The sequence below is a fragment of the Melanerpes formicivorus genome, unplaced genomic scaffold (assembly GCF_026170545.1).
Source record: "Melanerpes formicivorus ecotype bairdi unplaced genomic scaffold, bMelFor1.0.p_v2 SCAF_88, whole genome shotgun sequence".
Lineage (NCBI taxonomy): Eukaryota > Metazoa > Chordata > Aves > Piciformes > Picidae > Melanerpes > Melanerpes formicivorus.
In genome coordinates this window covers 190,710-205,807 of record NW_027142440.1, presented here as the reverse complement: position 1 = coordinate 205,807, position 15,098 = coordinate 190,710, and the positions used below count along the sequence as shown (strand labels likewise).

The 15,098-nt window shown below is 45.9% G+C and overlaps 1 protein-coding gene across 4 annotated transcripts in view; it reads right to left on the bottom strand.

Annotated features, from left to right (window-relative positions):
- Positions 1 to 15,098, bottom strand: part of UBE2G1 (ubiquitin conjugating enzyme E2 G1) — a 31,396-nt gene that overhangs the window by 7,106 nt on the left and 9,192 nt on the right. For 2 of the 4 annotated variants that reach the window (XM_068165424.1, XM_068165423.1), the window contains exons 2-4: positions 7,952 to 8,054; positions 4,944 to 5,041; positions 3,748 to 3,926 (exon numbers count right to left, since the gene is read on the bottom strand). In XM_068165424.1, the coding sequence (XP_068021525.1) occupies positions 3,748 to 3,926; positions 4,944 to 5,041; positions 7,952 to 8,054 (380 nt within the window). Of the gene's footprint in view, positions 1 to 3,747; positions 3,927 to 4,943; positions 5,042 to 7,951; positions 8,055 to 10,874; positions 10,895 to 15,098 lie in introns of those variants that run through there. The other 2 variants (XM_068165425.1, XM_068165426.1) reach the window with 2 other exon arrangements.

The window sequence follows — 15,098 nt, the reverse complement described above, 5'->3', positions numbered from 1 at the left end:
CTGAGGGAGACATGCTGGGTACTGCTTTAGGCAAGAAGTGGTGGGAAAGTATAAAGAACTCCTTAGTTCATGAAGCAACTCCTACAGGTCTTAGTTTTTGATACAAGTAACAAATTCTTACTGCAGGGGTGAGGGAAAGGGTTACAAACCCCACCACCAGGCCATTGCAGCTTTACCCAAAGCTGTCTAGCACACACCACTTTCAGCCCCAACTTGGCATGAAGGTTGTAGCACGTTTGAGGAGAACTGGCATATCCTAGCAGCTACCATCTCCAAGCTCACCTAGTGAGATCTAAACCAAGACACCTAGCCAGTCAGCACACTGCCAGACTAGCAAAGCCAGCAGCTCTTGTCCTTCCAGTGAAAGCACAAATAAAGCTGCTTAGTAATTTGTTTGGATTTTTTCCCCAGCAATGAATACAGCCAGCATTCAGCTCCTTGGACTGGGACGCAGGACAGCCTACAGAAGGTAACTGAAGCATTGAACTTGTTCTCTCTGAGCTTCAGATTCTTAGGTTTGTTTCTGCCTTTTATACCTGTAGCTCCATGAAGCCAGTGTTCAGAGCTGGATAGCAAAGAGCTCAAAAAGCTCTCATTTTAGGTCAGAAACTGCTCTATTCACTTCTTCCAGTATCTGTTCATGCCCCTGTCCCTTGTTGTCCTGCTCCAAGAGCTATGAGATAATTCCTTTCTCTAGGGAGCAGCTATATCCTCTGTTCCTGTGACCTGCCTGTAACCCCTTATGCTCTGAACTCACTTAAACTAGGTTTTAAGCAAGGTTATCTTTCAGTAACTGCCAAATACTGCTGTTGCACTGAACTTCCACTTATTCAACCAAGTGGAAAGCATCTTGACAGCAGCTCAAAATAACAGCACCTGAGTTCCTGATTCTTCATTACCCTGATAAGTATTCTGGTGAATATGAAGAGGCTGCAGCTGACAATCCAGCAGGAGCAGCACATGGAGTTTAAAAGTTACTTGGAACAGCTATTACCATGCTCAGAAAAACAGTTCTTAACAACCCAAGTGACACCACAGTGCTGCCTTCAGCCAGATCTGGATTTCAGTTCTTGGTTCTTTCAAACTGGGCTAGAAAACACCATGTCTCATCAAGACCTTGTCAAGCTTTACCCTAAGGTTTACATAAACAAATCCCTGATTTTTTTACCTGACAGCTCTGAGGCAAACAAATTGAAAGAGATTAATCACTCCTCAAGTAGCAGAGTGTGGGGCACAGCAGCCTTTGATGCTGGGATGGTGACAAGCTAAATGTAAAAGCTCTCTCCACTGTTAGGGCAGCTGCACTCAACATACAGGAGCTTGTCAGCTGAGGAACTCTGACTGTACTTCTAGCAGTTCATTAGCAACCTGCTCCTTCCAGTGCTCTCAGGTTTGCCAACAGAAAACATCCACGTGTCTGAGGATTTGTTTCTACCAGTAAGGTGAGACAAGGGGAGGTCTAACACTCAAAAGAATGCTGAAACTGGGAATTCTTCACTGCAGCTTTGTGTTTGCTTTTCTTCCCCCATTAAGTTTGTTCCACATGAGACTATTTTCATGATGAGCTTCCAGCACAGCTCACCCACATCTGGAAATACCAACAAGCACAGCAATCAAAGGTTTCAGGAGACTCCACTCCCACTCGCTCTGCAGCAGGCAGACCTTTAGGAAGGCATCACTAGCTTCACAGAGCAGGTTAGCATGCCTCTACAAAACTCTGCATCCTAAGATTACCATCTCCCTTCTCCTCACTGCCCTAGTTAGAAGCCCTAGAACTTCCCTGTGAGGACAGCATGGATCACTCACCGCTGAACTGCAAGTCAAGAGCAATTCAAAGCGTGCTGGCATACCCTACCTGCGTGGGGCCTCAAGTCTCTTCCCCTACTCCCTTTCAAAACTGACAATTTTGCCTTCCTCACCACAAATGGTTATCAGTCCAACTGCTGTTCTGCTATGAATGGAGCTCTTCTAGAGCTGAGATGTGCTTACATACCCACACAGGACAGGCCATGCTCAGGGACACTGCTGCATGAGAACACTTCCACCTCTCTCAGGACAAAGCCCTCACTGTAGACTGACTGTGGACTTTGACCACAAACCAGGCTTGTTCATCACTCCTTAACCAGTCACTCCAGTCTGGCACAACACTTCTTCTGGACTTCAAGGCCAGATACCCAATGAAGCTTGTGAGCACATTCTCAAAAGCACACATGAGGAAGAAATTCTTTCCACTGACAGAGGGGGAGACACTGGAACAGGCTACCCAAGAAGGCTGTGGCTTCCCCCTGCCTGGAGGTGTTCAAGGCCAGGCTGGATGAGGCCTTGAGCAACCTGAGCTGGTGGGAGGTGTCCCTGCACTTGGCAGGGGGGTTTGGAACTGGATGAGCTTTGTGGTCCTTTCCAACCCAACCCATTCCATGAATCTATGAGTCCACAAACTCAAACCTACTGCTTTCATCTATGATCCTGGGCAACTGCTCTATAGAGGTGGATGCAAAAAAGTCACACCAACATGACACTGAAGGACCCCACCACATTTTCTCCTCACATTCAATCACTTTTTAACAGCTAAATCAATCTTCCAAAACAACAATGTTGGTGTGCTATGCATAGCAGGAACCAAAAATGTTGCAGAAGAGATTTAAGAAATGTAATGGCAGAGGTAACCACTCCATGTACACATCCACACAGGATTTTACAGCCAGCTTCCCTAAATTTAAGGCTGAAGAAGTTTAAATTCATCCATTAAGTATCTGTGCACCACTTATCTACTATAAATAAATGTCTCGTTGCATAGAAGCTAAAGCCCTGCCTATGAAAGCTGACAGCATCTTTCCTTTGCAATCTGTTAGCAATTTTCCAGGGTAAGGACTAATTCTGTTTCACACCATGACTGCTTTCCCCCCCCAAAAAAGCAGCCTGTGATATAGAAGGTTCTTCCAGAAGTTACTGTTTGTCAAACAAGAATCACAGAATGGAAGTGATCTCAGTTCATCTACTCCAAGCCTCCTCCTATGGGCAGGGACACCTTCCACTAGACTCATCCATCCTGGCCCTGAACACCTCCAAGACAGGAGGTATCCACAACCTCCCTGGCCAACCCATTCCAGAGACTCACCACCCCATACTGAAGAACTCTTTCAGCTTCAGTCTAACCCTGCTCTGCCTCAGCTTCAAACCATTCCCCCTTGTCCTGTCCCTGATGAAAAGTCCCTCTCCAGCCTTCCTGTAGGATCCCTTCAGCTACTGGAAGGCAGCTCTAAGGTCCCCCCCAGAGTCTTCTCTTCTCCAGGCCGCAAAACCCCAGCTCCCTCAGCCTGTCCTCATAGCAGAGGTGCTCCAGTCCTTGGAGAGTCAAGGGGCAGAATCCCCTCTTTTGCCCTGCTGCCCACACTGCTCTGGCTGCAGCCCAGCACACAGCTGCCATCTGCGCTGCATGAGGGCACTGCTGGCTCATGGGGAGCTTCTCAGCAGCCAACACCCCAGGGCTTTTTCTCAGGGCTGCTCTCAACCCACTCTACACCCATTTCCACATGGACTGGGTTGGGAGGGACTTCCAAAGGTGACCTCATCTGACACCCCTGCAGTCAGCAGGGACACCTCCAACTAGATCAGGACCCCCAGGGCCACACCAAGGCCGGTCTTGAATGTGTCCAGGGACAGGGCCTCCACCACATCCCTGGGCAGCCTGTTGCAGGTTCCCATGGTAAAGAGGACAAACAGCAGACCAAGGAAAGAAAATCTTACCGCTGCATCCACATTGGCAGGAGAATCACCATTGGGATCTGCCAGCATGGAAATGACACTAATCATGATAGTTTCCACTGTGTGAATGGGCAGCCAGCGTTCCTCAGGTTTTTCATACCCATATTTGTCTTCTCCAGGCTCATGAAGAATTGAAATGCAGACATCACCGTTCTTGTCAACTAGAAAACAGAACAAGGCGTTTTTCAGTCATGATCAACAGGCTGGCAGGGCTTCAGCATACTTATGGAGCTGCTCATCTTCACTCCAGCTAGGCTGGAAAGTTGGTAGTGAAGACACTTTACAAAAAGGGCAAGTCATTAACTATTGCAGAACTGCATCTGTACCAGCAGGGCTCCAAGGAAGCCTGCGGTGCTTGGACCTCAGGCAGACAGGGCACATAAGGAACAATAAGGCTGCTGCAGCTTTCAAGACTATTCAGGATTCCACTAAAGCTTCTTCTGTTAAGTTCAGCAAACCAGAGTGATTTTTTTCCACAGCAACAGCATCAGATAGATGTTACTGCAGTATATTATAATATTTAGCTCCTGGAATTTGAAGCCACCTGACAAACGCTCTGATACTTCCAGAGCTGAAAACTAACAGCAGGAAAACACTCCCTCTGTCCCTTATCCCAGGAGCACTGGGTGGGTCTCCTCCCCCTTTCAACCTCAATAATGACTTTAGAAACTAAAGCACATTCCTCCTTCCCAGTGAAAACCTTCTCCTGTTCTATTTTACCTGCCTGTCTATGGCCAGGAGTCCATAAGTAAAGGAGATATTAGGAGTTGTCTTTGGAGGGACTAAAAAATGCTGTCACTTCTTTTCATGCTTCACCAGAGGACAGCCTTGGCTCTTCTAAACTGAACTGCCAAACTAGTACTACTGAGGTGAAATACTGGAAGGTAAAGCAGAAGGCAGCTGGAAGTCAAGGTGCCTCTCAGGTGGGAATTGCACACTTGGGAAAATAGAAGAACCACTGAACAGCTACCAAGAATTCAAGAAGCTCCTTTCAGGAGCAGCCTCTCAGAGCAGCTCTGGTAAAAACTCCACCATGGTTACCGCTTCAATCTGAAGTGGAGACGGCAAAGCAAACGTTGAGTTTCACAGTTCTAAGAGGAGCAGCACCGTACCCAGTCGTCCCCCCTGCACTTCAGCTCCTAGTGGCAGGAGGAGGTGGCAGCTCTGCCGTTCCTTACCGTTCGGGTGCCAGATCTCGGTGATGAATTTCATTTTTGGCGGCCTCAGCGGGTAGTCTTTTGGAAAAGTAAGATGAGCCTTGAACACACCACCTTCACTGGGGAAGCAAAAATATCTCAGTAGAGTTTCTTGTAAGCTCAAGCTGAAGACTGGAACTTGCAGATATATCAAAGTCTAAATTCACCCCTCACACAGCTCAACATTGTGTTGATAGTGAACAGCACCAGTGCTTCCATGTGCAACGCAAATGGATCGAGAGGATCCTTTCACAAGACACTGCCAGCTCCCCAGCTTTTGCAGAATTAGGATGATGTTCCAGAGGGGAAAAGCTACACACAGAAAAAAAACCACTGCCAAGGAATTTGCCACCTGGAATTACAACTTTACTTCTCCTCCTAGTATATTGATTAACAGGGAAAATATGTATCTATCGCAAATAGCCTCCCTTCTCATGAACCACCCCTTACATTTCCTCCTCTACACTCTTCAGTCCTAACTTCTTGCTAGCAGCCTGCAGCAGTGAGCCTCAGGGGGAAATTAAAAAGCTTTATAGTCATGTCTACTTTTCTGAAAAGGCTTCCAAAAGTAGCTTTTCAACACTAAGCCAGAGGGACTCAACATAGCAGCAATGTGTTCAGCATTAGTTACCCACTGAACCGGGGAGCAGAAAGAGTTGAGAGACATCCGGTTTTAAGCTGGAGTTACAGCACATTAACTCAGGCAACTCCATTGTGGCTTGTAAAAATATCCAGGCCTTAATATCTGGGGACAGTCCCTTTTCAAATGTGGGAAAGTATTTCTTAAACAGAAAGCCTTAGAGACCTTATTAGTGTACTGTAATTCCATATATACACACAGAGTAACTGCAAAGACTGACATGTGCCCAGTCACTGGCACTTGTCATTGGGGTTTGGAAAAGAGAAATGAAATTACAAACTGCAAAGGCAGAGATTCCAAAACCTGGAAGGTAATCTGCCAACCAGGAAGCACATGATGTGCAGCATGACAAGCCACTCCTCAGCAGCCACAGACACAAAAGACAAAGCTCTTGGGTGCGATGCTCTTTTCCCACTGTGTTTCCAAAGCAGTAGCAGCCAGCATCTAAAGCCCACAGGCTGCTTGGAAAATACCAAGTTTCACCACCACTAAGCAAAGCTATACAAGTCTAGTAAGTGTCTCAAAAAACCCAAGTCAACCCAAAATGCACCAGGTATGACTTGGCTCTTAGGATAAAGCACCTGAGGGAATCTGAACCCACAGCATTCATTTTCCACATGTTTTAGAAAAGGCAGGCAGCTTCCAAAGATTCCTGGGAAGGGGAAAATCCCAGACACACTGGCTACTTCAACACCCCTACGAGGCAAGACAAGGGAGAGTTGGTAGTCCCAAACTACTTCAGTCCTTCCTTTCAAAGTGAAACAGTTCTTTCCCTCTTTAAGGCAGCAGATCCTAAAGCCACCTGCCTCCAGGCTCCTTGCAGGGAGCAGTAGAGAGCAATGAGGTCTCCCCTCCGCCTCCTTTTCTCCAGGCTGAACAACCCCAGCTCCCTCAGCTGCTCCTCACCGGCTTTTGTTAACTACACATAAATACAGCTCTTGAATTGGACACATTAGAAACCAGTTAATGAAGCACAGCTGTCAATTCAGGGAGATCAGTGCTGTTTTCAGCACTATTGCTGATCAAGGGTCAGTAGATTCGTGCCCTGAGTCCGAAGTCTTTTTAGGTAAATCGTGAATAAAGTAGGAGCAGGAACGAGACTAAAGTTTGAAACTGTTGAACCACCTGGTTCAGTTCAACTCTGGTGTTCTGATGTCATCCTAAACAGAGGAGGGAGGAAGAATTCAGTATACTACTACTCTGAAAAGCAGCAACCAGGGACTAGAAGGGAGCCTCAAAACAAGCTCAGCACCTTATTGAAACGGGAACAAACAACACTACTGCCATTTCTAACATCTAAGAAGGGGTTCAGCTAGAAGCAGGATTTCTTTACTAATGGTGTTTACATAAATGGCCATGAGAATGTAATGGAGCTGTTCTAAAGCAAAGTTGGAGAACTCACCTTGTGCACGGCTTGAGAATCACAATGCAGTGAGCTTGAGAAGCTAAGCAATTTGATTACTGTGCTTGAGCTCTTATTTAGAAGTCCAGAGATAGAGGCATGCAACAACTTCAAGTGGGAAACCAAACTGACTCAGGTAAATGTCACTGGGCTTTCTGTAACAGTAATTTACCACTGGAAGAGCTTAATGAAGGGGAATAGAACTCATCAAGAGCTACACTTAAACCTGACCTCTTCTGGGCACAGTGCCTTGTCCCAGGAGCTAGAGCATGTATGTAACATTTACAAGAAAGAAATTGTTCTCTCAGTTCTATTTGATCGAGCAGTGCAAAAAAACTTAGTGAACTTTAGGCCCAGGAGAACAAAAAACAACTTACAGTATGAACTGCATAGGTTTGTGTTCACATGCCAAAACCCCAAACCTTAGGATAAAGAGAAAAACTCTTTAAAGCCCACAGTGCACTATTTGCCAGCAGTTCAAATCTGATGAATACTGAAGGGGTCTGGGTCACTAGGAATTTCTCCCATCTTACGGTGACAGGCCTTGAGGCTAATTCTATGGTTTGCTGCAACTCTCCCAGCTACATCCCATTTCTGTATTTTCCTACATCCACCAGCATGAAGTTGTAACAGTTCAAAAAGGTACTGGCAGCTAAACTAGAGGCTCACAGCAATAACAGCAAATAGTGGATTATACCTGCCTGAGAAGGGTAAGGAAACAAGCTGCCTCTGAACAGAGCCTGTTTTCTGATTTCTGCCCAAGCACAAAGGATCAGGGCTGCACTTGCCCAGGACAACTTCTTGAGAGCAAAGTCAGCTATTTACAGGCATTTTAATAGCAACAGAACAGCAGCACCAAGCTTAGTATAAAGATTCAGGTTAACTTCTACTCACTTAGACCGAAGTCGAACTAGACAATCCAGGTTCTGTAGAAGTGTCAGTACTTACTAGAGTGTGTCTGGAGGACCAATAATAAGGACTTCCCATCGATAAAGATCATTGTCATCTATTAAGCCCGCTGAAAAGCCTTCCACTGGATTTTTGTTGAGCTCTGTGTAGGAAAAAGAATTTAAGAGTGACTTCAGTTGTCTGATACACATTTGCTGGTCTTGCTCACATCTCTATACCCGACTAAAACATCACATGACTTGGCACCCACTGAGGGACTCATGGCCTGGGTGAAGACCCTCAGCTCCCCACCACGCCCAACAGCATGCTGCCAGAGCCGAGACCCACCAGCTGCTCTCAACTATCAAAGTCCATCTGGAGAAGGTGGGGCACAACACCTCAGAAGTGTAGGACTAGACACCAATGGGTTTGTGCCCAAGTCAGAAAACAGATTTTCTACTAAAAAAAGCCATACTGCTTTACAGGAACCTTGGGGAGCCAGACCAAACTAGAGCCTATCTCCAACTCTAGAAACTGAGAAGAACAAAGTCACATTATGTTTCTATTTAAAACTAACACCCTGCTGTCTTTAAAGGCTTTCAGATTCTGAAGGGGAAAAAAAATTAAGACCTGTGTCCAGTGCATCCTTGACAACCATTTACTGCATGATGAACTACTAGACAAGAGCACAGAAGATGAGCTGCTAAGGTTTCAGGGGCTGTGCCTTGTTTTGCTTCACACTTTTCTCCACTAGTGATAAGCAACCTAGGACTCTTAAGTTCCAAGACTACTTCATGCAGCCCTTGCCCAGGTAGCAGGCTTAGCTGGAAATAGCCATGCAGAAAGCCAGGCTTAGACAGACTCCATTGGGTTTCTGTTTTCAGCTGGCTCCAGGGCAAAGGACAAGGTTTGAAAATAAATACCTCATAGGAGTTCTGCCTAAAATTCACCTTGGATGTGGCGGGGGGAAATGCCTTTTAACTGATACCTATGAGTTAAAACTGACTGAAATGCCATATTGATGCCAAGTTGCAATTCTTGATATAGTATTTCCCTCACTGTTATATTCTACAGTACAGCTGGTCTACATAACCCCCCCTTGGTAAACCCAAGGCATGCAATTTGTGTTGATGTTTAGGCATGACAGCCGAGTTCAGAGGCCTTTGTGATACCTTCAGGTACATGCAGAAGGGCTTCTCAGAAGAACCTCATACCGTTATGGAGTAAAGGCTACCAGGAAGTCCAAACCCATTTGCCCATAAGATTGCAGTCACTCTTTGCCAGTTAAATTCTTAAACTATTTAAAGCAGAGTTTAGGGGCAAGGGGGGGGGGGGGAAAGCAAGCAGTAATCAGTTCAAACCTTACAAGGGAGGAGTCTAAGTCCATGCAAGTTAAAAGCTGCTCAGTTCACCGTAGGACCGAGGTCCTGGAGAAACAGACATCAGGAATACCAACTTTGGCCCCTGGTAATTCTGAGTCAAATCTGTTCACAGAGGTAGTGCAATGCTAAAATCCCAAAAAATATATTGGAAGGGCTCTTCTTAAAAGCTGCTCAGCAGGGGGTTAGTCAACAGAGGAGACCAATCATTCCTTCTCCAAGTTGCAGGACAAAGACTTAGGTATTGAACCAAATCATCTGTTCTCATGACAGTGCCTGAAACAAAAGGTGCTATTGCAGGCTGATTAACCAAGACCAAGCCTCAAATCCAAACCCCACAGCATGGCCACTGAGCAGGCCAGGTTTTGCCCTTCAGCATCTATGAAATTTGGTGGAAACAGCAGCATGGGCTTGAGTAACAGCTCTAATTTTAGGTCAAAGGGGCAGAACTATTAGGCAAGCGTCTCAAATGACTTCAAGTTCCTTACTACCTTCCTACTACAGATATTCCTCCAGCAACAGGTATTCAAAGTTCCACAACATCAGTAGTTGAACACAACCTGCTTTCTCATGCAGTCATTAGAAAGTTTAAATACTAGATTCTGGTATCTCACCTTACAACTTTCAGACTTGAATTTAAGCCTCCAAAACACGAGCTCCCCACTTTCTGAACTTTCCACAGGGTTTATGCCAAGCTCTGTATAAGCTGCTTCAACTCAACTTGCTCACATTTAGCTTCTTTATTATTTGCCAGTTATCACACCTCAGTGATAGGACTGTAAGCAAGCCTGCCAGGAGTTAGGACTCTAGCAAATTCAGCATGCTTCTATCTAAATATACCACACTGTTCTCAAGTCCACTACACATTTTCTTCGCTGCTTCCTGATTCGAGTTATTTCCAATTTCTTTTTACATCAGTCTCAGCCTCCAAACATTCTTTATCTTCAAGGCCTTTTTCATGTACTTGTTCCCAGTAAGAGCCAGCTCTTGCACTCTGACTCATACCTAAGACCTCACAGCACTATAGTGCAACAGATCCTACAAGGAGGAGTAAGATTGCTGGATGTCAATGCTTGGAATGCAGAAAATTTGTAGACAGCCACTGACACAAATCTGCAGTTACAGAAATCTGCTTAGTGGATGCTGCCTAGAAAGCAAATTAGAATGCTGCTTTTTTTCACAGAAGGGGGCATCTTTGCCTGTAAAATGTTGTCATTTTCCTTCTGCAGCCACAATACTGAAGCATAGTCAAACAGCCACTGCTTGCATAGATACTTTAGTCTGCAGTAAAACGATGGCTATATGAGCATAAGCTCAGGCCCCTTCTCCACTAGAGGTATGCAGAATTAGCACAGGCAAGTTAAAATGAACTTTTCCATCCAGATTATTTATGCTGAACTGCTGGTTGGCAGACAAAAAAAAAAAAGGGAGTGTCAGGAAAGTTTTGCACTGGGATGTGAAAATCATCCTCCTTGGCTAGCTAAGAGCTGCTACCCATTAAAACCTGTAACTACTGAAGCCTGGGGTTTGGTATTTCCCCCATGGCTATAGCCAATGCTGCACAAGAGAAAAGTTAACTAGTTAACTACCCCTCTCCCTCTTACCCATCTCTTCACGAGTTCAGACTCACAGCAGTGAAATCCATGCACCCAAATACCAAATGAACAGCAATGCCACCATGGCGAGAGGATAACACAGCCAGAGGACTGCTGCTAGGCAGAGGGACTGCTGTCCACCAACCAGAGCCTCTGGTGACAGTGACAGGGCACTCAGAAGAATGAGACACCTGTTCTCTGCATCTGTCATTTCCCACCAACTACAGCAGTTAACCACTTGCAGCCTGAATAGGAGCACAGGGATGAGGAACGTGCTTCGCCAAGCAGAGGCTTCAATTCCCTCCTGCAGGCAGGGGAGAGGGGGAACAAACACTTGAAGGTCCTCTCCAAAACCCTGTTGAAGATCTAGCTTACAAGCCCTAGAAAAGCAGAGAAGTCAGACACCTACAAAGAAACAGATCCTTCCACATTTTTTCCCCCTTAGTTTTCCTGTGAGATTTTTTGTTTAGCTACAGCTATGTTTTACTTATAAAAACAAACAAGCACATTAACACATCCCCATGGCATCCATGGCTAAGTGAGTCAAATTTACCTGCTCCTGCTGTGTATTACACTCTATGGTTTAGTCTTTCTGCCAATATTTTCTGCATTGCTGATAGATTAACAGATTTTTCTCTTCCCAAAGGAAAAACAATTCTAGCATTCAGTCTAGAAGCAGTTTCAGGTAGAGTCCTTTGCAGCTCAAGCAACAGCCAATGGCCAAAGCAGCACAAACCTGGAGAGCTGCCAAGCAGCACCATACTGGGAACAGAATCCTGCAGCTGCTCATAAATTAGACATTCAGTTCCTTTAATCCCAGTTCTGAACCAAAACCCAATTTGGGAGGTAAGGAAGACTAAAGGCCTGTAATCCAACAGAGCAGTTTAAGTCCAGAGCAGACTCTAAAGGCCAATGCCCACTCTCCCACACAATCTACCCACAACACAGCGGTCCTTTAGCAGTGTAGCTCTTACTAAGGCTGAACTAAGTCACCATGGCCGTAAGCTTGAATCAACACACTGCCATAAACTGTGCTTCCAGTTCAGTGTTTAGTTCACAACAAGCTACTGACTTTCCCACACTCATTAAAACTGCCTTTATACAAGCCAAGAGACCTTTGCCAACCCAAGAGCAAAACAGCACTAACAAAAGTGACTAAGCAGAAAGAGCCCCATGGCTACATGGAGCAGCTATGTATGGCATCTAAACTTCTCAGCTTAACGTTTGGCCCTGCCAGCCACCACACAAACATGTCAGAGTGTTTTAAGCCACCTTACACTAAAAAAAACATTCACAAAAGTAAGGTTATACATTGTTTTTAATAGCAGCCTCTTCAGTAAACTCCACAGTGCTTGAGTTTTATGCAGCCTATGGATCGAGCCCATGAGTCCAGCCCAAGTCCTAGCTAAGGCTTCTGGAGAAATCACCCAGCTGACTGCCAGTTCCCATGAGCAGGCCATATGAAGCTTCACATTTGCTAGCTATTAGGCTTGGGTTTTGCTGGTCGCTTTTTGTGAGTCTCAGCACTAGTCCAGGAGCTTCTAACAACTGTACAGCCCAAAGCACACTGTTGTAGCCACCTTCTCCATAACCCAGGCTGTGACTTCATGTAACTACATAGAAGTCAGCTATGCTTTCCAAGACTCTCCCTTCTGCCTGCACAGCCAGCTAGAAGCCTCCAATTCTAGAAGATTAGGGCTAAGATAATGTAAGAGTAAAAGTAACATGATCTCCTTGCACAGATGTACTCCCAAAGGTCTCCATACTATCTGCCTTCATCATGTTCGGTCTTGCTCCACAAGCTCATACAAAGGGTTTAGACAACACGTAGCACGAGATGTGCTCCTGGTAGCCACTTCAGCAGTGACAATTAAGGCAGAACAGTTTTCATCTCATGACACTAATTATCTTGGAGTGAGACTGAAGCAGTAAAGACAACCAGTTCAGTAGCAGCTTTAGATTTGACTCAGCTTCAGCCTGGCAACTAATGTGCTCAGCTTCAAGCATCATGCCCTGCTGGTAAGGACAGCCTTACAGACTTCTACAAACCCATTTCTCCCCTCAGTTCAGAGATCTTCCAGGAAAGGCTGCACAGTTAGTTAACAAGAAAGCTGCTCACAGAGGTCATCTCAGTGTAGTGCTACAGCTTCCTGCACTGCTGCAGCAGTGTGCTTTGCTTACCATCTCCTCAGCAATACCTTCAGAGCCTTCCAAGGATCTGCACAGTGCAGCAGGTTTTAGAAGGATGGAGGCCAAGGCTGGTATTTCTTGATTGATGTTTAGTTTTCACTCCCAATCAGCCTCCTAGTGAGGGCCAAAGCTCAGCTCTGCAAACAAGAGGGCAGCACTAGCCCCAAGCAAAGAGACAGAAGCTCCTCCAACTGAATTTCAGTACCAGAGAAACCTGACTAGACGAACTGGATTTCCGTACCCAGTGAGGTGTCTCATCATTCTAGACATAAGCTAAGGACAGTTTCTTGACTGGGTATGCTGTGCAACTCAGTGCTGACTTACGGCATACCTGAAAGCAAGCAACTGGAAGTTTCAGTTAGCTACCGAGTTGAAGAGTGACAAATAGCCAGAAGCTTGCAAGTCTTTAGTAATATCTTGGTTCTTAAAAAGTTGGCTGTAATGGAGGTGGACACCAACAGACATGGTCAGTGCTCCTTTAGACACCAGTCTCAAAAAGATTTCAAAGCCAGCTCATAAACACAGCCTCAATTAGACCCCAGATAGCAGCTGTCCCTGCTTGCCTGGCAGCCCAGTTTACCCAGCCCACAATCTACTCCCATGCACCATTTTACCTGGGAGTCAAAGGCAGGCAAGAACAGGGAGGACCTATTGCAAGCTATTTTCATTCTGCAGCACTCTCCACACACAGAAGCCTTTTCTGTCCTTTTCTAGTGTCCAGCCTTACCATACAGAGGAGGAAGGTCTCTTCCCCCTCCACAGGATGTGTTTGCCACTAGGCAAGCCTCTGAACGCAAAAGCAGTTCCAACTGTGGAGCAGTTGCTCCCAAGTTTGTGTTTGCTAAGCCCAGAATTAAGGTGGTGCTCCAGCTACTTTCCTGTCCAAACCAGCTTCCACAGAACACTGGAAATACAAAATATACTGATGAAAAACTTTCAATTTTGTAACTATTGTTTGAAATTTTCAATAGCTCTGCTTCCAGAGTGAAGCTTCTCAGCAGTCAGTGTAGACCATGAGTACTAAAATGACATGACTTCTATGAATTTGCAGAGATTCAGAGTAACTGTTTCCTGAAGAACATGCTCTCTGGCTCCACTGCTTGAAGCACACCATGTATCCCATCACACTGGAATATAGCAGTTATATCCCTCAGGTTAAAATGGAGGTTGAACAACAGGTCTGTTAAAAAACCAACCAACCAACCCACCCCAAACCAAGCAAAGGAAACAGACCCCATCACACCAAAGCAAGACAGCCCTTCCCAGAAAGGTCTGAATTTGGAGGGGGAAGTGGTAGGAGTAAGGGAAGGACAAAATTAATTAAAGAGAGAACAACCCTGGATTCTGAAGCCCACATCTGGAAACAAGGCAGTATGCCACCAGGAAACACTCAGTGGCTTGCCCTAGAGTAATGTGCAGCACTGAGCCACATTCCTCCGTGACCCTCAGTACAGCAGCAACACCTTCATTTTCTCCTGATGTGTTTCCAGACAAGTACATCAGGGAGGCACTAGATGCCATTGAGCTGGAGATTAGGGACGATCGGGTTGAATGCTTGTGGATAAGAATTAGAGGGAAGACCAGCAGGGCAGACACCCTGGTTGGAGTCTGTTATAGACCACCCAACCAGGAGGAAGATGTTGATGAAGCATTCTATAGGCAACTTAGGGCTGTCTCAAGATCTCTGGACCTTGTTCTCATGGGCAACTTCGACCTGCCTGACATCTGCTGGGATCTCAACACAGCAGAGAGGAGGCAGTCTGGGAGGTTCTTAGAATGCATGGAAGACAGCTTCTTATCCCAGGTGCTGCGTGAGCCTACCAGGGGCAAGGCTATGCTTGACCTCCTCTTCACCAACAGGGAAGGGCTGGTGGGGATGTGGTGGTCAGAGGGTGTTTGGGGTCCAGTGACCAGGAGATAATTGAATTCTCGGTTTTTGGTCAAGCCAAGAGGGGCAGCAAGAAGACCTCCACTCTGGACTGCCAGAGGGCAGACTTCAGGTTACTCAAGGAACTAATTCAGAGGGTTCCTTGGGATAAAGCC